At 36.7% G+C, this 20,018-nt stretch overlaps 4 protein-coding genes across 5 annotated transcripts in view; 2 read left to right on the top strand and 2 right to left on the bottom strand.

The window, feature by feature from the left end:
• The window catches only part of LOC149381514 (cytochrome P450 714C2-like), a 7,233-nt gene extending 806 nt beyond the window's left edge, over positions 1-6,427 (top strand). The window contains exons 2-5 of the mRNA XM_089601373.1: positions 351-577; positions 3,143-3,390; positions 4,456-4,816; positions 5,764-6,427. Of these exons, the coding sequence (XP_089457499.1) occupies positions 351-577; positions 3,143-3,390; positions 4,456-4,816; positions 5,764-6,189 (1,262 nt within the window). The 3' untranslated portion in view covers positions 6,190-6,427. The remainder of the gene's footprint in view (positions 1-350; positions 578-3,142; positions 3,391-4,455; positions 4,817-5,763) is intronic.
• Positions 6,428-7,938: 1,511 nt separating this feature from the next.
• Positions 7,939-9,562, bottom strand: EMB3143 (YCF54). Its single transcript, XM_089601819.1, has 3 exons — positions 9,165-9,562; positions 8,847-9,088; positions 7,939-8,532 (listed from the first exon to the last, which is right to left on the bottom strand). The coding sequence occupies exons 1-3, from the start codon at positions 9,393-9,395 to the stop codon at positions 8,337-8,339; spliced, it is 669 nt and encodes a 222-aa protein (XP_089457945.1). The 5' UTR covers positions 9,396-9,562; the 3' UTR covers positions 7,939-8,336.
• A 2,378-nt stretch (positions 9,563-11,940) lies between these two features.
• Positions 11,941-13,981, bottom strand: LOC149381512 (Ribosomal protein L17 family protein). The gene is made up of 2 exons (XM_089602099.1): positions 13,671-13,981; positions 11,941-12,541 (listed from the first exon to the last, which is right to left on the bottom strand). Exons 1-2 carry the CDS (start codon positions 13,891-13,893, stop codon positions 12,132-12,134), a joined length of 633 nt encoding a protein of 210 aa, XP_089458225.1. The 5' UTR covers positions 13,894-13,981; the 3' UTR covers positions 11,941-12,131.
• Positions 13,982-14,242: 261 nt separating this feature from the next.
• On the top strand, positions 14,243-16,951 carry FHIT (FRAGILE HISTIDINE TRIAD). 2 transcript variants are annotated; one of them, XR_016293965.1, is made up of 7 exons: positions 14,243-14,482; positions 14,578-14,688; positions 14,947-15,093; positions 15,218-15,316; positions 15,413-15,573; positions 16,437-16,471; positions 16,717-16,951. XR_016293965.1 is itself a non-coding variant. In XM_089602177.1 (6 exons), exons 1-5 carry the CDS (start codon positions 14,297-14,299, stop codon positions 15,527-15,529), a joined length of 660 nt encoding a protein of 219 aa, XP_089458303.1. In that variant the 5' UTR covers positions 14,243-14,296; the 3' UTR covers positions 15,530-15,573; positions 16,717-16,951. The 2 variants fall into 2 exon arrangements, 1 of the variants encoding a protein (XP_089458303.1); XM_089602177.1 differs by lacking the exon at positions 16,437-16,471.
• The last annotated feature ends 3,067 nt before the right edge of the window (positions 16,952-20,018 follow it).

Here is a 20,018-nt window from a genome sequence, read left to right as displayed (position 1 = left end):
AGAAATAGTAAGTTGTAATTATGAACACAATTTTTTTTAGCAATACAAAAATTATGATTAACCAAAATTTTTGAATTATAAAACTATTAATCGGCTAATAATTTTATCGTTTTCATTTTTAGAGTCGTTTATAGAATTTTCGCTTTTTAGAGTTGTTTTTGGAATTTTTGTTTTTTAAAGTTGTTTTTAGAATTTTGTTATGCGGTTACTTATGTAATTTTAAAACTTAAATAGGTATTTTTGGAAAAATTTTTTAAAAAAATGAGAGTTACTGTAGCATGAATAGTAAAAAATGGGTTTTCTTAATATAATATATATAATAATGTGTGTTTCATCGCTTGATAATACAGGTGAAGTTTTTGTGTTTGGTCTAGGCCCAACACAAGTATTGTACGTGAACCGAACTGAGGCGGTGCGAGAAATCACGACGTGCACGTCTTTGGAATTCGGAAAGCCTTCGTACCAATCGAAACAGCGTGGCCCATTGCTTGGCCAAGGAATTCTCACATCAAACGGTGCCGTTTGGACCCACCAGCGGAAAATTCTGGCTCCTCCACTATACATGGATAAAGTTAAGGTAACAAAAACACAAGCTAATCAAATAAATGTCCCTAATTACTAATTACTCGCGTATGATAATGATGCATTCTCAAAATGGCTGGATTTTGTACCGTTAAATGGCTGTAAATATATTATTTATTTGGCTATTGATTATATTTTCATCATGTATAATTATTCAATTAAAAATTGTGATATAATTATTTTTTAATTAAAAAAACTATCCACATCATCATTATGATCATTTACTTAATTTACAAAATTGACTATTTAACAAATCTCTTAGTTTAAGCGATTTAGTTAGCTATAAATTTGATTATAAAAAAAAGATATTCGTAGTGTTAGTGGGACCCGCCTTTATTTTTCTGGAGGGCACATGGTTTATGCGTAGTTGACACTGTTCGATATCTTTTTTTTAAGAGGAAATGTCGGAATAAGTACCCAATGTTTTCGAAAACATACACTTAAATAGTTATTCTTTTTTTTTTTCGCGGCAAAAATACCTAATGTCGAGTTTCAATTCACATGAAAACCTCAAATTAAACATGATTTAACGTTTTTCTTATACAATTAACTTAAAATCAATAATATCATTTTTAATAATAATTATTTTAATTATAAACGAATTTTTGTTATAATTAGACATTAATAGTATTATTCAAACGATTTCATATTCATTTATTTATAGTAATCATGTTTGAAAATATTTTTTATTAAAATTTTATAACAACACAAATAACTATCAGTAATCAATCAAATTTGTTAAATAAATGGTACTAACCAATCAAAAAATTGAATTAATGTGTAATATACAGAATGTTGAATCATTTTTGATCTTTTTTATCGAAAAATTTATAACAAAATAATTAACTAAAAATAACTTTGATATTATAATCAAGCAATAAATAATATTACTAAAAACGTTTTTTATATTAAAAAATCAATTAAACATTTTTCAATAAAAAGAATATTTTCATACTTGATTAATATAAATAAATAAATATAAAATCGTTTTAATAATACTATTAATGTCTAATTATAATATAGAAGTTGTTTATAATTAAAAAAATTGTTATTAAAATGATGTATTAATTTTTAGTTATTTTTATTAAAAGAAAAATAAACCATGTTTAATTTGATGCTTTCATGTGTATTTCTGTTAGATTTAACGGTGGAACTGAAAGGGGAATTGGCGGCATAAATCATCAAACTCTTTCTTTGGACTCAGTTTGGTACTCAAACTTTTTTTTTACGGGAATAATCACTAAACTGCATTTCTAGTACCGACGTTACTCATTTTAACAATTCAACGGCTCAGATTACACACGGCGTAATACAAACGTTAAAAACAATTAAAGTAAAATATAAATATAATAGAAAAAAAAAAAAGAAAACTAATTAAATTTCACGACCTAAATCCCTAAATCATGACCTAAATCCTAAATAATCTGAAAGCCCCAAAATCCCAAAATCAAAATCTTTGAAATCGAAGAGAATTTGTTACTTTAGATGGACGAAGAAGATCAACACGAGATTCGCGATAAACGCGAGATACACAATGAACACGAGATACACGATCAAGAGCCTGATCGCGAAGGAGATTTCGAACTCGTGGAAGAGGAATACCTCGGCGAAGATGAGCAAGAAGAGGCGGTTCATCCACAAAACACGACCCAGAATCAGACATGGTGGGCAAGTGTGAACGAGGTCTGCAACGAAGTCAACGTAGAAAATGAAGAGTCTGATGAGGTTGACTCTGATAGCGAACTCGACAGCATCCACAGTGACGATGACGAACATATGCCAAGGAAAAGAGAGTATAACCGTGGAACCTCCTTCCAGGATTCAAAATTGTCCACGAAGCGCACTCGCGAACAGGAATGCCACAGTAGCAAAGCTCTGCCATGACTGCAAGATCGCGACTTGAAGTTAAGCAGACGAGAGAAAGAAGAAGCAATTTGGGGTCCTTTTCTTATTTAGGGATTTCAAATTGTTTTTCTTATTTTCTACCGATTTTATATACAAATATTAAGTTGGTGGATTTATAAATGAATTCAATAAATAGAATAAATAAGTTGGTACTCGAATTTATGTTAGATTGAGACACATGGATTTCCGTCCAAATGTATCGTTAAAATGAGTAACGTCGATACTAGAAATGCAGTTTAGAGATTATTCCCGTAAAAAAAAAAGTTTGAATACCAACCTGAGTCCAGAGAAAGAGTTTGATGATTTATGCCGCCAATTCCCCGAACTGAAACCTAACATTAGGTATTTTTGTCGCGAAAAAAAGAATAGGTATTTAAGTGTATGTTTTCGAAAACAATGAGTATTTATGCAGACATTTCCTCTTTTTTTTTAACTAGGCTTAGTTCGTAGGTCCTCGTCTAGTCCAACAACATTGAATATACTAGCAATTGATAAGGGAGTATCTTTGGTGTTTATTGGAGCTTTGAACTCGGGCTCTCTTGAAGAAAAACAATGGCTTAACCACTAGATCAACAACACTTAATTATATAATTTCCCTGTTTCAATATCTCTTTCTAATATTTTACAAAAAAATATCACATTATCAATCGAGTAGGGAATGATAAGCTTGGTCAACACGTCCGCGAACATTTTGGTTGACTCATGGAAGAGAAAAATCGAGGCCGGGAGAGGAATGACGGACATAAAAATTGATTTTGATATGAGAACCTTCTCAGGAGATGTCATTTCAAGAGCTTGCTTCGGAAGCAATTATGCCAAAGGACAAGAGATTTTCAACAACCTTAGACTTCTTCAAGAAGCCATGTCCAAGAAAGTGTTTTTAACAAGTGTGCCTGGGATGAGGTAATCCGTAATTTATACTAGTATATCTTTTTTTAAAAATTTGCGGAGAATTAATTACTAGTAAAGGTATTAATATTTTGCAACAATTAAAATGAAACAGCATAGGAAAATAAAAACCTCATTTTGAAGGTTTATAACTTTTAGTTAAGGCGTTTTTGTACAGAAGAAAGTATATCAAATAGAATGACTACTTTTAATTAAAATTATAGTCTAATTGTATAAATATCATGGCGTATGCGGCTTACCTTAGTTTGAACTTTGAACTATTTTCTTAATTGTTCGATAATTAAATTTTAATTTAACGTATGAGGTTTAAAGTGGTTATACGCTCTCACTTTTGGGATGTAAACTCTTTTTTTTTTTTTTTTTCACCAGCAATTCCTAGTCTAAAAACTTGGCACATGTGACTATTTTTATCTAAGAACTTGACTTTCGTAAGTTTTTTAATGAAATTTCAAGTTTGTGACTTCCATGTTTTTTCCACAACTAATTAAGATCTACATACATCTATAAAACCATGTTAGGTGACCAATTTATGTTATAATAAAATAAGATTACATGACCAGTACTTGAGATTGCTTACAAAAGATAACGAAAATTTGGCGAAAAGACAGAAGTACCAACCTTTCATTATTCATAAATTGGTGGCGAAGAAAAAAAACCAATTTCACAACATTATTAAAACTCACGGACGGCTAAAAAAACTCTTTACTATAGGAAAGAAAACCTAACATATAATATTTTAGTTATAGCCTAAGTATTTAATAATTAAGAAAATAACCCAATCTAACGCTTATTATACGAGACATAGACATAGTTAGGCTGTCATTTTAAATAAAAGTAGTTATTCGGCTATATGATATAGTTTCTTCATAAATTAATTTCTTAATAAACTAATTACGTAGAGTTCTATCAGAAATTAACTGTTTCTCGATTGTAATGTTAAACGCATTGAGCATTATTTCTCAAACGAAGCGTTGATTAGTGAGAGAACTCTTGGTTAACATTTTTGGGTCAATCATATATACAATATATTGACATGTATAGTCAATTTATTTCCCTTAGATATCTCCCCACAAAGAGCAATAGAGAAGTATGGGGGCTAGAAGCCAAGGTGGCAAATTTGATATTATGGATGGTGAAGGAGAGAGAGTCATCGAGTATGGACGGGAAGGACTTGCTTCATATGGTCATGGAAGGTGCTCGGGACATCCAAGGTGGTCGAGAAGCGACCGAGCGCTTCATTGTTGACAATTGTAAGAACATTTACTTGGCCGGATATGAAACCACCGCGATCGCCGCCACTTGGTGCCTCATGCTCTTGGCCGCGAATCCGGCGTGGCAACACCGTGCTCGTGCCGAGGTCCTCGATATTATTCAAGGAAACGACTCTCCTTGTTATGACTCGCTCCGCAATATGAAATATGTAAGTATTTTTTTTATTTTTTTATTTTTTTATTTTTTTTTACAATTACGCTTAGCATTAAGGGTCCGCCGAGGGTAGGGTTGTCAAATGAGCTAGGCAGCCCCAACTCAAGGACCCAATTATAAGTCCTATGTCTGGACGGCTTCTTAATAATTTTTTTAAAATATGTTTTTTTTTTATTAAGAAAACTTTCTTAATATATGATATCAATCTTATGTATATATGTATATAATTTTTCATATATAAGCTACATTTTCTTATTAATAACACAATCTATAATTGTAATTATAATTTGTTTTAGCAATGATATATGTTTTCTTAAAACTATGAAACATTTTTTTAAAAGGAATATGAAACATTTTTTTTTTTAAATTGTCCAAATTCCCTCTGGAGCCCGGTAAGGGGTCCAAGACTCCAAGCTATTGGCCTTGAGTTAAGCATGAGGTTGTGATAGAAGAAATTGTTAGACATATCGATTTTTCAAAATTTATCCACAAGCATTTACCAAAATTTTGCAATCCCGTAAAATACTGAATGCCTACAAATTTTCAAATTGTAGACAATTATCCTTAATGTTCACTATTTTTTTTTTACAGTTCATTTTTTTTAAAGAGTCTCATTTAGAGTAAAAGTTGATTACCATTTTAATTTAAAGGCTGGTATTTGTGGAAGTTGTTGAAATTCCGTATTCATGGAATGAGCTTAAAAACTAATATACTTAAAATTTCCATGTTAAGATATCATCATGGCCCTTAATCCCAGTCTGACCCCGTTCATTTATAAGATCAAAATATTTAACTTACATTTTTTGTTTCGCATGAATCATCTCTTGACGTTTTTGTTTTTGTTTTTTATTATATTTTTATCTTGATATTAGCATCGGGAAAATATTTTTCGTATATATTGTTATCGATATATGATGACCAAGTTGTACATAATATGGGAAGGTAACGATGGTGATCCATGAAACACTACGGCTATATCCTCCGGTGTCAGTGCTGTCAAGAGAGGCTTTCAAAGACATGAAGTTGGGAGACATCGATGTGCCCAAAGGCATGAACGTGTGGGCCATGGTGGTCACGCTTCACACCGACCCCCAAAATTGGGGTCCGGACTCTTACGAGTTCAAGCCCGAGAGGTTCGCAAACGGCATCGCGGGGGCTTGCAAGATTCCCAACTTCTACATGCCATTTGGGGTCGGCCCTCGGGTTTGCATCGGCCAAAACTTGGTCATGGTTGAGCTCAAGGTTTTGTTGGCCCGCATTCTCTCCAACTTCTCATTCTCTCTGTCCCCAAACTACCGTCACTCCCCGACTATTAAGTTGACTGTGGAACCGGAATTTGGTGTTGATTTGTTGGTAGCGAAGCTGTAATAATATCACAATCAGTCTTGGTTTTTGTTTTTGTTTTTTATTTTTATTTTCCCCATATAACATGCATTCTTAAAGCCTTGTGCCTGTATTTGGCTCAAAGAAAGAAACATTATATCATGGTATATAGTTTGCATGCATTATTACTAGCATCGTTCCACCATAATAGTACTTTCTATTATTTGTTGTAATGTTTAAGTTTGTGGTACCGTGTACGTTCCCTGGCCATGATATAATTTTATAGTCTTTTATAGTAGTCTATATACTTACTTGCATTGCCAAGTAGAACTGTTCAAGGCCAGCCTACTTTTTCTTTTGGTTGTCTTAAAAAATCTTGACACAATTTGTGTTCCCGGTCACAGGTAGCTTGAAGGGGACTACTTCCGAAGAGTCTCGCCCAAGGCAACTAGGACTGCATCCCCGTGCAATGACATGCATGCACATCATCTCTCTTAAACACTCGCCTCATCCTCATAGACCTGCCAACGCGACACTAGCTAGTTGTATGAATTTTACATTTGACTAAGACTTCGTTCCCATACGCTCCAAATCTAGACACGTTTGTCCGAATCTCGCGTACTACGTAATGAAGGGAGCACCTCTTGCACTTCATCTTGTTGGCGTCCTTGAACCCCAAATATTGACTCACTATGGTAACTACCATTTGGAGTCCTACCAATTTATCATCACACACCTTGTTTTCCACATAAAAATGACTCTTCGGTGCCTTTGGATCTTCATCTTTCATTCCATCCAACTAGTTAGCGTACATCGATTTCTCAACTTGATCACGGCCTCTTTGGCAATTGTTATCTCTTGGACTTCGTCTCGACCTAATACCTCCAAAGACTATTCGTCCTCAGAGACATGGTTCTTCTCATAACCATCTAGACTACTTAGCTTGTTTGCGGTGCATTTGCACAAAGGTCGTCGAGACCTTTCTCTAAACTGATTATGGGTCTCGTAAGCACTCGATCACTCTCCTTAGAGCCTCCCAATTTCTTGAGTATGCTTTGCATGAGGCATTTCTCACTTCCTGGCATAGAGGTATATCCTTGAATGGTGCTTGTTTTCGCTAAACTCGAATGTCGTTTCATTATCGAGTGCACAGTTACCTCGACTTTCCTTGCAACCATAGCATTGGTCCGCAACAATACTGGTCCAAGTCTATCAAAACTCGAACAACACACTAATCTACTTCGAGTTTGTATGCTCGCCATGCGTGCCTGCGAAGGCGACACTCAAGCTCATTGAGGTTGTTGGGTCGTGGAGAGCTTTACATCAAGGTACCCCATTAAAGACCGACAAATACGCCCACGAATCCCACACTTGCTTTTTATTCTTTTATAAGAAGGCTTTCGAGTTATCGAGCCGTGTGCTTTCGCTTCATACATTTTTGCAGAGAAGGTGGGGATCGAGATGAAAATCCAACATTTGTTTACAGACAAATTTATTCGCAAAATTCTAACCAATGTTGCTTAAGCACTAATTCATCGTCACAAACCCCTCAAATTTGGTTTATGTTAGGAATCTCACATTGAATGAGAACTAACAAGAGCTTATAAAGGTCATGAGTTACTCCTCTCATTACCAATTGGTTTTGAAATGGAACCCCATGATACTTTCACAGTTTCCTTGACTCAAACTTGTATATCGATTTCCCCTTCTATCTTTGCTATGATCAGATTTAAGTTGAACTAGAATAAACACAAATCCCAAAAGATGCGGCGTCAACGAATTTGAGACAAAAGATTAAACAAAATTGTAACAAATATAGCTTGATTCAGGTAAGAAATTTGAGATATCGACAAGCTTCAGTAAGATTCACAAGTTAGTTCGGTCACTATTACATGATCCCGAGCTCAGCAGAGTTTTGCTCTCCAACGAGGCCTCTCACAGTGTTGAGATACCAAAGAAACTAACACATATCTCAGCTACTAATAAATCGAAAATCATAAACTCTATTAATTACTAACCGAGCCCCCGCTAACTATCAAACTCACAGTCTCACACAACCTTAGGTAGTAGTAGTAATACAAACAATGGAAACATACCAAAATGAGAATCGAATAATATAAATAATAATAACAAAAGGTAAACAAAAGAAGAAGAAAATGAAAAAAAAAGAAAAGAAAATAAAGAGGACCTCTCTATACGTTGACCTTGGTTTTGGATCCGGGAGGCAAGAAGGTCTCCCACCAACCAGGCTCGTATTTGGTGTACGGGGCAACCCAATTCTTGGGTTTGTCGAACTTGATATCAGTGGGATTTGAGGCCAACGCCTCTTCCATGCTCTCGGCCTCGAAGCTACCCTCCAACACTCTGTCCAATCTCAACTTCATGAACCTGCACACAAACCCGCATGACGACTTTGAAACAAAAAAACCTCATGACAACAAGTCTTTTACTTGCTCTAATTTTACACAAACTCTCCATAACATGGTATATATACACACAGCAACAACAAAAACCAAGCTTTCATGGTCTGCAGAGTACTGCATACACTTTGGATCGAGGAAAATCTTTACCTTATAAATTTCTCGACTTTTTAACACAACGGATAATTTTGATTACCTTTCACATTTTCCCGTCAAATTTTCAATTTCGATAGTAAAATCCAGTTACAAACATATGACAGAGATGAATTCGGGGGAATTTACGTGATCCAAGTGCCGTTGGTGGAGACGAGAGCGACGGCGGGTCTTCGGAGTCGGTTGGTGATGTTGGGGAAATTGTCCAAGAACTTGGGCTCAATGACAAGCCAGAAATCCTGCTCCATATTCCTCTCCCCGAACAGTCGAAGCCTCTCGAACATTTGCTCGTTGAAGTGCTCTTCCTCGTCCAGCATGAACTTCGCATTCGCCACCACGAAGTAATACTTCTTCTTCCCACCATCCTCTTCCTATACCCAAACTCATCAAATCACGTCCAACGAAAATACATAAAAAAAAAAAAAAAAAACTGAATCCGGTGCTCACCTTGGATTCGGAGGACGCGTTGCCGTTGGAATCGGCGGCGGTCTTGACGGCGAAGCGAGATGGCTTGGAAGAAGAGAGAACGAGACTCGCTTGGTTTGTATTCGTGTTTGGATTTGGGAGAGAGAAGAGTTTGTGTGGTTGGGCGGCCTTGAGCTTTGGGCTATGGAAATGGTGGTTTGCCTTGACCGTGGCTGACAAGCAACCGTGACCGAGAGTCGCCACGGCGTTCATTCTTTTTTTCCTTCCTCTTCTTCTTCTTCTTCTTCTTTCGCCGGAGTTAAGACGTGACCGAGGTTTTAATTGCGTTTGTCTTACTTATCTTTCTCTTTCTGTGTGATAAGATATGTAAGAGATAATGTACCTTATCTACATAGCATCTGTACACGCGCGCGCCCACAGTAAAATCGCATTCCCGTGTAGCATAGTGTATAATATATTGAAGCTACTTGCCTGACTTTTTATCAGTTTATTTTCTTTTTAGTTATGGTGCAGTAATTTTTTTTTTTTAATCAAACTTTTTATGGTGCAATATATTTACAATTACATGACCCTTCAAAAGCATCATTTTCGCCGTCATAGAAAAATGACATTCCTACTAGAAAAACGTCATCAATAATCTATAGTGAAGTCCATCTCAAAACTTAGTAAAAAAAACTTCGAAAAGACATAAATTACGAGTTTGTGTCAAGACCTCATGACCATTGACTTAGACTTATGGTTGAGAATCCCCGGCCAAGAGCAGGCCAGTGCCGCCAAGTCCACGATGAAAGTTAGGTCCACGATGTCGCCCGTTTCCCATCTTCAGCATGACGTTGTCGACACTAGCAATGTCTAGAGGCTCGCCATCAGTCACGTATACCTTCCCGTGGTTTCCTTCGACGTAATTCTCCAGGATGTCGCTGTTGGGAGTGGTGTGGAAAGATGCTCTTGAGTCGAGCACTCAAGAGTCAACCGAGCTGTCCACCGTTAGCAGTGACGCATCTGCTAAATCTTCAGTGACGGCGTAGGCACCGCCTTTCTCCTCTTTCACCGGCTCCTTGCAGTACTTCTTGATGTGGCCTGTCTTGCCACAGTTCCAGCACTCGAAAGGTTGTCTGGACTTGGATTGGCTTCTCCCGTTCCGCGACTTCGATCTGCCTCTGGAGTTTCGATTTTGATTTTTGTTGTGGTTTATGGCCTTGTTCTCCACGTGTAAGGCCGAGCTTGACGCGACCTCTCCAGAATCTATCCTTCGGACCTCTTCAGCAAGGATGCGATCTCGCACGTCGTTGAACTTCAACTTCGCGCTTCCAGCCGAGTTGCTAACAGTGGTCCTCATCGGCTCCCAGCTGTTTGGTAAGGAAGTGAGCAGGATCAGAGCTCTCATTTCTTCGTCGAACTCGATTTCAACTGATGTCAGCTGATTGACAATCGCATTGAATATGTTCACGTGCGCCGCCACTCCAGCGCCTTCATCCATCTTCAGATGGAATAATTTCTTCATCAGAAACACCTTGTTGTTCACCGAGGGTTTCTCGTACATATCTGATAGGACCTTCATCATCCCCACCGTGGTCTTCTCCTTCGTCACGTTGTGAACTACGTTCTTCTACAACGTCAGTCGAACAACTTCCATAACCTGCATGTCGAGGAGATTCCATTCTGCCTCGTCCATCTTCTCTAGTTTCTTGCTCAGCGGTAGATGAAGCTTTCTAATATACAGATAATCCTCGATCTGCATCCTCCAGAATGCGTAGTCTGACCCGTCGAACTTCCCGATCCCGCGCACCGTGCCTTCTTCGCCTCCCATCGTCTTCTCCGTCGCTTCTTATGCGCAACTAATGACCAAGTCGTGATCTCCACAAGCCACACTCCGTTTCAAAAAATTCTTTTCTGATGTGGAAGGTCGAACACTACCGCAACCACAGAGCATACTAAGAAATTAAAGAAACTGCAAACCTAGAAGTTCTAATAACAGAAAACGAAATAAATAAATAGCAAAGCAACGACACAAGAATTTATAATGGTTCACTTTCAATACGAAAGCTACATCAACTTTGCCGCTGCACAATCACTATAAACTCAATAAGGAGATGTTTACAGTATACAAGTGTTTCTTATTTTGGGGTGAACACACCCTATAGAACTTCTTTTATATACTAAGGAGCTTACAAAAGTGATTTATCCCTATCCGATGTGGGACTTTTCTTTTACTCATATAAATTAGGCTCTATCTTTCTAACACTTTAGAGACAATATGAGATCCCTACTTAACTTAGATCATCGGACTAATGTTGACCGTCAAAATGCTGGAAAATTCCGTCGTGCCTTCTTAGTTCTTTTTTTTTTTTTGGTTTTTTTGTTATTTTTTTCATGTAACGAGAATTCAAAAATGTCTTTCCAACAAGGCAAAGATGGCAAGTTAAATTATTCCACCACCATTCGGCTCACATACGATAATGGAATCCGACCCTAAATGAATCGTTGATCTGAAAACGTGAACTCAATTCAGTGATTCTCCAATCACAAGTTTAAATGTATCCTCAAATTAAACCTTTTGAACCTTTGGATCACAAATCAGGTGTCCGCAAATCTACTTTTTTTTTTCCCTGCAAGTTGAGCGTCAAATTTGTCTCTCAGTCAAATCGAACTCGGATATTTAGATAAATCTTTTAGTTTCCCCACACTCGATTCTGATTATGAATTGAGAATCCCATTGCTTGCTTCTAGAATCAGCCAACTTTAGCTACCCAATACCGAAAAAAAAAAAAAAAAAAAAACACCCCACCTAAGGGCATTGAAACCAAACACATAGCTTGAGAAGTGAAAAATGAAAGAAAAAAAAAATGTCCAGTTCGCTTCAAAGTTCAAATCAAACTAGCGAAACTCAACGACACTAAATAATAATAATAATAACAAAAATAAAGTGTTGTTACATGAGGAAGGATGAATGATACAATTACAAAAGCAAGTTTAGTGGGGGGGTTATCAGACGAGCTCGATGTAGGCCATGGGTGCGTTGTCGCCGCGGCGTGGGAGGGTCCTGATGATCCTGGTGTAACCCCCGTTGCGCTCTCCGTAGCGCTCGGGAACCTCGGCGAAGAGGGCGTGCACGATCTGCTTCTCGTAGACGTAGCCGAGGGCCTGCCTGCGCTTGTGGAGGGAGCCGTTCTTGGCGAGGGTGATCATCTTGTCGACGAACTTCCTCATCGCGCTCGCCCGCGCCCGAGTCGTCTTTATCCTCCCGTGCTTCAGCAGCTGCGTCACCAGCCCCCGCAGCAGCGCCTTCCTCTGGTCCGGCGGCCGGTTCAGCTTCGGCACCCGCCTCCCGTGCCTCATCGCCGAGAATCTCCCTCCCGTGTCGATGATCCTGAACCGCACCTCGTAGCTCTCCGATTCTGTATACCGGGACGAAGCCAATAATTCAAGTTAGGAGGGGGTTAATATGCGAAAAAAAGTTGAGTGCGGGGGGCTGATTTGTAAATTTTAGGCTAAAAAAAATTCAAATGGACAAAAAGTGGGATGCTTCTTGTTCTTGTTATTTTCGTGTCATATTAGTAGTACCGGGTTCAGATAAGATCATAAGGTGAACAAAATGGTTAACTGGTTAAACCTTTTAACCATTTTGAATAGTTAACCATTAACTGTTCAAAATGGTTAAAGATTTGACCGGTTAACCGTGCTTTTTAGAACGGTTAACTAATTTACCGTTGGTTTCAATATTTTAAGTTTTTGGTGGTTCCGGTTAATTATTAATTTTTTTTTAAAATGATAACTACTTGTATTGATTAAGGCATAAGCCGTAATTACACACAAGGAGAGTCGAGAGGAGCTTGCCCCTGGAGCAAGATAGGCACGCGAAACCGATGTCAGGTGTGATTTTACAATCTGCTATATCCTTGTTGCGTTCAGATAAGACCAGTGTTTGTGTTACCATGGTGTAAAAGTGGGGAAAATGGTTAACCGGTCAAATCTTTAACCATTTTGAACGGTTAAATGATTAAAGATTTGACCAGTTGCCCGTGTTTTTTTAGAACGGTTAACTAATTTTCAAATTAACCCCCTAACCACTTGCTCTAGCTGCGTCCCTGTGTGTGTCACTACTTTGTTGAAACTCACCATGTTAGTTAGCCTACTCAAAATCGGTTGACACAGGACTTTATGATTGTTATGTCATGATATCTGACCCAAAGATTGTTGAGTCCAAAAGCCATAATCTCAAGAGACGTGAATTAAGAGGATTTAAGATTACATGTACACACACTACACTCTAATTGGCGATGAGATGAACTAAACCTCATGTTACGGAACATTCCACACGCGGTAATTTAGTGAATTTGAAAAACTTTCGACGAATTAGGGTGAAGATCAATTGAACACCAATTCTAGTCATTCTCATTCATGTAGTTCGTGATGCAAAATTCAAAAACAGATTGATACGCACAAGCCTTTGGTCAGAGACAGATTACAGCGCATATATATGAAATTGTGGGGATTATGGGAAGTGAAATGATAAAAAGAGCTTACCAGGAGTAGCGAATATGTGAGGGGTAAGAGGAGCGAGGCCTGAGTAAGAGCGAAGAGCGAGCTTGAGGTTGGCTCGCCGGGCCGGCGAAACTGAAGACGAATTCGTCGTTGAGGTCGCATGAAATCGCACGGAAGAGGAAGAAGGAGAAGGAAGAGCTGATCTCAGAGACGCCATGTTCCAAGCACCGCCATTGCTGACCATAGCGGTCGCGCTAAACCCCATTGCAGCGCTGTTGTGTGTGTTTTGTGTGTGGATAGATGAGAGAGAGAAAAAAATGGGGTTTTATTTATTTATTTATGAGAATGTCTGGTTATTTTGCGCTTGAGGAATTGTATGAGCCGTTTGATTCAATGGGAGAGCGGAAGAGTTGAATTTACATTTACGCCCCCCCTCTGAATACAAGGTAATTCGTGAATTTTGTTGTACTTATTTGGGAATGTCAATATATATAATAATTAATAGAATTTATAATTAAATTTAATAAAAAAAAAACGCAATAATGTCGCAATATTAAAATTAAATTTATTTTTCTATTTTAGACCAAAATAATTATAATTTTGAATGCATAACATATTCCAACTTCCGAGCATATTTATGAAATTTATTTTAAACAAATTGTATTGTAATGCAACTAAAAAAAGACCAACACCACCAAATGGTAAAGCAGTCATCGCTGCAACAATTACTTCTTCCATTTCCATCAATCCTTCCTCAAATCGGTCGTCTTCTCTACTCACAACCCTCCATTTCCATACGCCTCCGCCGATTCTCCGCCGCCAAAACATTTAACACTACCACCATAACCGCCAAGGTAATTTACACTCGCTCTCTCTTTTTCATATATATATATATATATATATATATATTTTAATTTATCGTACATTGATTGACTTAGAACTGTAACAGATGGCTACAGAGAGCTATAGCTTCGGTCCGTACAAGATACACAGCGACGAAGTGTTCTACACCACTCCGCTTTCCTACGCCTTCGTCAATCTCCGTCCCGTTGTTCCTGGTACCACGATCTCTCTCTTTTTTTTCTTTTTTTTTTTTTTTCTGGAATAATCTAGTAGTTTCATAAGTATTGATATCGTAATTCAATCTTCCTTGGCAGGTCATATCCTTTTCGCGTCGTGATCAATTCGAACGCCAACACGCCGTTCTTGCAACTGAACTATTTCGATTTTAGGATCATTTTTTTTATTTTTTTTATTTTTTTTTTATGATTTTACGAAGCATTTGAGTTTGGCATGCCTTGACGATGGGGAAATCGCACACGTGCTTGTGTGTCCGAGGCGCGAAGTGAAGCGATTCGCTGATCTCACCGCCGACGAGACCACCGATCTGTGGGCCGCGGCTCACAAGATCGCCGCTCCGCTAGAGAACTACCACAAAGCCTCATCTCTTACTTTCACAATACAAGTGAGGATTAGGCTTTATGATCGGATAAATTGATTCTTCGGTGTAAAGGTTTTAGTTGGCTTTAGTGTTTGTGCTGATTTAACAAAACTGATTTCTGCGATTCTTTGGTCGTGTTGGAACGTAGGACGGGCCTCAGGCGGGACAGAGCGTAGCTCACGTTCATGTCCATATTCTGCCTCGGAAAGGTGGCGATTTTGAGAACAACGATGATATATATGAAGCGGTTTGTTTGTTTAAGATGCTTGGTGTTTGTTTGTTTTGTGTTTTGCGTTTTTCTTTTCATTTTTCCTTACCTTTATTCTCTTTTTCGGTGGAGCAGATTGACGGTGAAGAGAAGGAGTTGAAGAAAAAGCTCGATTTGGACGAGGATAGGAAGGACAGAAATCGCGAGGAGATGGCTCAAGAAGCGGAAGAATATCGGAAGCTGTTTTTGTAGGTGTTTGACATTCGATACGCCATTGAATTCTCTGCTACTTACAGGTTTGTACATGTCACGAGTCTGTTCATGCGTAGTCTTAAAATTCTCCGTGGTTGTTTGTTTAAAGATGCGTAGAAGGATAGGGTTTTCCGATTATCATTCTAGGTTTGGTTCTACTAATCAGGATGTAAAATATTTTTGTCGAAATTAAGTGGTGAGCATAGACGCTTTTGAACCCATACATTTTGGAAGTTCTGGGAATATGTTGAACCATCATGATTTGCTTAGTCTGTCATTAGTTTCATTTTTCACTGGTATTACAGGAGAGTCTAAACCCCTCTAGTAATTGGACATTCTAAATGATTATTGTTATCTTGTTAGGTCATTGATTTTTTAGTGGCATAGTATTAGTGAAACCTCGACCAGGAAATTCTCATTTTTTTTCTTTGTCTCCACCTTAAAGCTAGTGTGGGGAAAAAAGGAGAATTACCTTGTTATTATCCTTAAAACTCAAGCCATTAGAAACAAGGAGAGCATGTCACTCTAATCTCACGAAATGCTAAAGCTTTTAGAATCTATGTGGAGATTCTTTTAGAACTCAGATTTTACCATAGAATAGTGAAAATTTGAAGGGAAAAAAAATTTGAAGCAAAAAAATGCAAGGGAAAATCAAATCTCTATATTGTGATTGGAAGTTGAGAAAATTTGAGGGGAAAAAAGAGAGGATGAGAACAGAGACAACATGTGGGCTTCACGTGTACAAATTTGGATGGATTTTCAAAGGAAAATGAAATCTCGCTTTTTGTTATACATTTTCTTTCTTATTTTCCCTCATATTTTCTTTTCCTTGAATTTTCCTCAATTCGAACACAACAAGAAAAATAGACTGGATTCTCATTTTTTTTTTATCAAACCTATTTTCCAGGCTTATCCTATTCTCACTTGGTCACTTCATATTAGGTCTGAACTCTGAACTGGGAGGTTAAAGTCTTACACATTTAGTACCTTGTATACGTAAGGCATACCAAGACTTAAACTTTGTTCCATAATTTTATTTTTCATAGCCAAACTTTTGTACTAAAACTCTATATGTTCCTTTTACATATAAATAAACCTGTCAATGCATTAATCCTCCATCATTGAATCAACCATAGATGGCTCTTGAAAATGTAGTAGCGAAACTAATACCTCATTGCTTTTTGCAGATTGTCGCAGTAGAAAACGAATTGAAGAATGAGATAAACCAGAAGTTCCAAAGACGGTCTACTAAGCAAAAGAAAATTTAAGAAATTGTTGAACTTGAAGTAGGTGAATAATCTGTTGTTTTGTCTTGTTACACCTTTTTTTTTTTGTTTTATGGTTTTCCCTTCACATGCTTAAGTCATTCGAACTTGTTACTAAATTATGATGGGTGATATATTGACCCTTATTAAGGTATCACTAATGTTGGGAGAGAGTCTAGAGACTATCCAACTTATTTTATTTGCCTTAAAAACCATTTGATTTGATTGACATGTTATATTATTGAACAATTACCCAAACAAATAAATAAAAAAGGTTTAAAGTGTGAATTATAGGTCCAAATTGGGTTCATGGTCGAATTTAGTTTTGATTTTATTCAAATAAATTGATTAATTATAAGGTTTCTTATAAAACTTAAATGCATTTTTATAGTTAATTAAGTTGAATTCGTAACAAATTAATTAAGATGGATTTTTATAGTCAATTAAAAATTAAATTTGATGAAGTTGATTAAGATTAAATTTGTTGAAATTAATTAATATAAACTTTATATATAATATGATGGCAAATTTTATTGAAACAAATTACAAGGTTATAGCAACGTTTTAAAGAGAATTTAAGATATAATGAACAAGAAAAAGTAGAAGTGAAATTCTAAAGATTAAATGGAGTGTTAAAACTTAAAATTATAGTCTAACTATCTAATCAGTTAAAAAAAGTTCAAAGTAAGAGTGTAAGACCAAACGTATCTTTTAAGAAATTTGAAAAAAAATTTGAGACTTTTTTATTTTTATTTTTTATTTTTTTAACGGGTTTTCCCTGCTTTCCAATGAAAAAAAATGTTGATTTTGCACTAAAGAATGTGTTGTTTTTTAAAATTGGGAAATAAGGGTATTATTTTGCATAAAAATAAGAGAAATTGCTCAAACTACCACCTTCACACTAACTTTTTCCAGTAATCCACAAAAACATAATTTTGGCCAAAAATACAAGTTGGCTCATTGTGAAAAACCAATTTTACCCTTCACTTGAAATTTTCTTTCAATCTCACACCTACCTCTCCAAACTAATTAATAACATCATTTAATACCATTTTATTATATCTATAATTAATAACCTCATTTAATATCATTTGTTCATTTAATATAACTTGTTCATCTCATCTCTCTCTCGTCATTCTCTCTACAGCTAAGAAAAAAAAAAAAAAACCTCAAAACCAAAAGAGAACCAAAACCCTAGATTTGAGCTCACTCAATCCTTACCAAAGTTGAGCTGACCCAAACCCTTGGATTTGAGCTCCGACACGCTCAAGGAAGTACGACCAAAGCTCATAGATCCGGTCACGACGAAGAACGTAGCTCCGATCCTCGCCCAAGGTTAGTTTTTTTTTTTCAAACTTTTCCTTGATTTTTGGGTATGTTTATTATGGGTATGTTTGAGATTGACCAAAAAAACGAGACTCTTTTTGTTCTGGGCAATTTTTATTGTTTTTAGGCGAAATTCATCAGTTGTTGACATAAGATGTCAACAGTTGACGCAATTGTTGACATCTGATGTCAACAAGTGATGAACTTCGTTGATAGTAATTTCATCGAAGTTCATCAGTTTTAGATGTCAACAGTTGACGTCAAATGTTGACATCTAATGTCAACTGTTGACGTCAACTGTTGACATCTTAACATTGTTGACATTGAAGTCAACAGTTGACATCAACTGTTGACATAAGTCAACACTTGACATCTTAACATTGTTGACATTGAAGTCAACAACCAATGTCAACTGTTGACATCTTAACATTGTTGACATTGAAGTCAACCGTTGACATCAACTGTTGACATTGAAGTCAACACTTGACATCAACTGTTGACATTGCAGTCAACAATTGATGTCTATTGTGACGTCAATATCAACAGTTGATCTTAATTGTTGACTTCAATGTCAACAATTGACATAAATTGTTGACATTTAAGTCAACAATTGATATCAATTGTTGATTTGAATGTCAACAGTTTATGTCAATTGTTGCTATTTTAAAGATTTTTTTTATTATTATTGTTCCCTCCCTGATTTTAGTTCTATTTTTGTGGCTTTCAGGGCTGGAAGAGGTATATTCCAGAAGAGAAGGTTGTGGATCATAACATGTACCGACAAAAGTTCGCAATCTATTTATACCGATACGGGACGGTGAAGTTAACGACATATGTTGGATCGAACATGGAGATGGATGACAATTAGGAACAATTTTGTCTTTATGTCTTTTTCTTTTGGTTTATTCACGTACTCTTTATCTTTTTCCACGCTTGACATTGCATTTCATGATATCCTTTAAACTTGAATTTTAGACAACCTTTTTAATGAATTTTATGGACAGCAATGTCAACAGTTGATGTCTACTGTTGACATTGATGTCAACAGTTGACATCAATGTCAACAATAGACATCAAGTGTAGACAAAAGAAGAACTCACAGTCTGAACAAAAGAGTAATGAATTCAAAAAGAGTCATACACTATAAAGAACTAAGAACTCACAGTTTAAACAAAAGTGTAATTAATTCAAAAAGCGTCATACATTAAAAAAGTGTGGAATTAAAGAAAAGAAGTTTGAAATGCATAAACTAGTCCAAAATCAATAAAAAAAGTAAAAAAAAAAATTATCCGTGGACAATCGAGTAGCACTACTGCATGTTTGACGATTGTGGCCAAGTACTCCACAACGCGCACACTTGCGCCTCCTAACTTCCTACCATAGAGAGGGTATTCTTCTCTTTTTTGGCCTACTGGCGGCACGCGCTGTGTGTTCTGGCGGACCAACTATGATATTTTCTACCTCTGGGGGAATATCCTGACCAGGTTCAACCCAAGTATCACTGTACTTGAATAATAAATAAATATCTTCCATCACGGCATACAAAAAAACGAGAAACAAAGGCATAGTTAGTAAATGTTGACTTCAGATATCAACAATATACGTTAATTGTTGACGTCTAATGTCAACAGTTGACGTCAGCAATTGACTTCAATGTCAACAGTTGATGGCAATTATAGATCATCTCAACAACAAATTCACACAATTTCAGGTTTAATCGGTGTGCAATTCCACAATTTCAAATGCACACATACCACAATTCATCCTAAGATACCATAATGCACACATATCACAATTTCAAATGCACAGATTCCACAATCAAAATTCAATTCCACAATAAAAATGCAATTCACATTCCACAACTTTGAGCAATTTCTCATATGTATTTGACGTCTAAT

Source organism: Urtica dioica, chromosome 11 (assembly GCF_054948205.1).
Source record: "Urtica dioica subsp. dioica isolate 48M chromosome 11, U.dioica_male_clone48M_v1_H2, whole genome shotgun sequence".
Taxonomy (NCBI): domain Eukaryota; kingdom Viridiplantae; phylum Streptophyta; class Magnoliopsida; order Rosales; family Urticaceae; genus Urtica; species Urtica dioica.
Note: the sequence above shows the minus strand (reverse complement) of the source record. Positions and strands in the feature narration are given on the sequence as shown.